Source organism: Pundamilia nyererei, unplaced genomic scaffold, assembly GCF_000239375.1.
Source record: "Pundamilia nyererei isolate P.nyererei 1_Seehausen unplaced genomic scaffold, PunNye1.0 scaffold00065, whole genome shotgun sequence".
Lineage (NCBI taxonomy): Eukaryota > Metazoa > Chordata > Actinopteri > Cichliformes > Cichlidae > Pundamilia > Pundamilia nyererei.
Window position 1 is genome coordinate 2,215,848 of NW_005187466.1, and position 1,034 is coordinate 2,216,881.

Here is a 1,034-nt window from a genome sequence, read left to right on the forward strand (position 1 = left end):
GACACAGGATTTTTAAGTAATCAGTTTAAAACTATTATATTTGACTTCTTTCTTAGATATAAGTAAGTTCTTGTTTTCCAGTTTTTCCCAGTCATCCATGATAGTTAGAAAGAATATTAGGTTTGGTTGTTGGCAACATTAACCTGAGATATAGGAACCTGTAACAGGCACCTTCTATTAATGTTTCACAATGATTCAAAGAAAAATGAACCTTTAATGAAAAATAATTAATTCCAGTTTGAAACTGATGGATCAGTCTTTGCATAAATAACTTCCTTTCTTCTCTAGAAATTGAATATATTTTGCTGGTTACACAAAACAAAGAATATGGAGAAACTTAAGTCTCCTGAGAGTGAACGGTGCTTTTCTAAAACATATTTTGCTAAATGGTGTTAACTATCTTAACAGTTAATCATTAATGAAAAGTCTTGCAGATCATTGTTTTTATCACCTGTGGGTTATTACATAAACTGGCAGGGCTGGCAGGGCTTTGCCACTACACAGGACTCTTTAGCAATAATGGACTGTAAGTGCTTTTACAGCTCAGTGTAACTTTGTGATTGCAGAATCTAACAAATGTTATAGGTAATTCATTTATTTATGTTGTGTACTGGTTTCGTTTACTATTGCTTACAATCCAAATCTCAGTCAAATAAAAGTTGAATAAAGGCATATAAATCTCAAAATGTAATAATATTATAGATTATATTTCATGTAATATTCTAGTGAGTCATATTATATAGAAATCACACCTTGTGTTTTCTATTCAGAAAATAAACGGCATTTTTGAACTGGGGTTACTGATGTTTTGGGTTAGTTTCACTGTTGACTTTCAGGAGGTTCACCTGAACTATTTAGATGAAAATGTAAAACACAGTTGTTGACAATGCACCAAGAATAGCACCCCACTATTGCATAAAGCTGAGCGTGACACACCAGCCTTTTCTCAACATTGCTACAAAACTCCAAACTCACCTCACACTGTCCATCGGTGTCCAAAAACTGGAAACTCCTTAGCCACACTCCAGGCTCCG

General features: G+C 33.8%; 1 protein-coding gene across 2 annotated transcripts in view; it reads right to left on the reverse strand.

Moving 5' to 3' along the window:
• Nucleotides 1–1,034, reverse strand: part of LOC102202982 (ral guanine nucleotide dissociation stimulator-like 1) — a 16,602-nt gene that overhangs the window by 14,448 nt on the left and 1,120 nt on the right. Inside the window, exon 3 of one of the 2 annotated variants that reach the window (XM_005735821.2) lies at nucleotides 976–1,012. The exons of the other annotated variant lie outside the window; for it this stretch is intronic. Coding sequence (XP_005735878.2) covers nucleotides 976–1,012 — 37 coding nt within the window. The remainder of the gene's footprint in view (nucleotides 1–975; nucleotides 1,013–1,034) is intronic. 2 annotated transcript variants of the gene reach the window in all.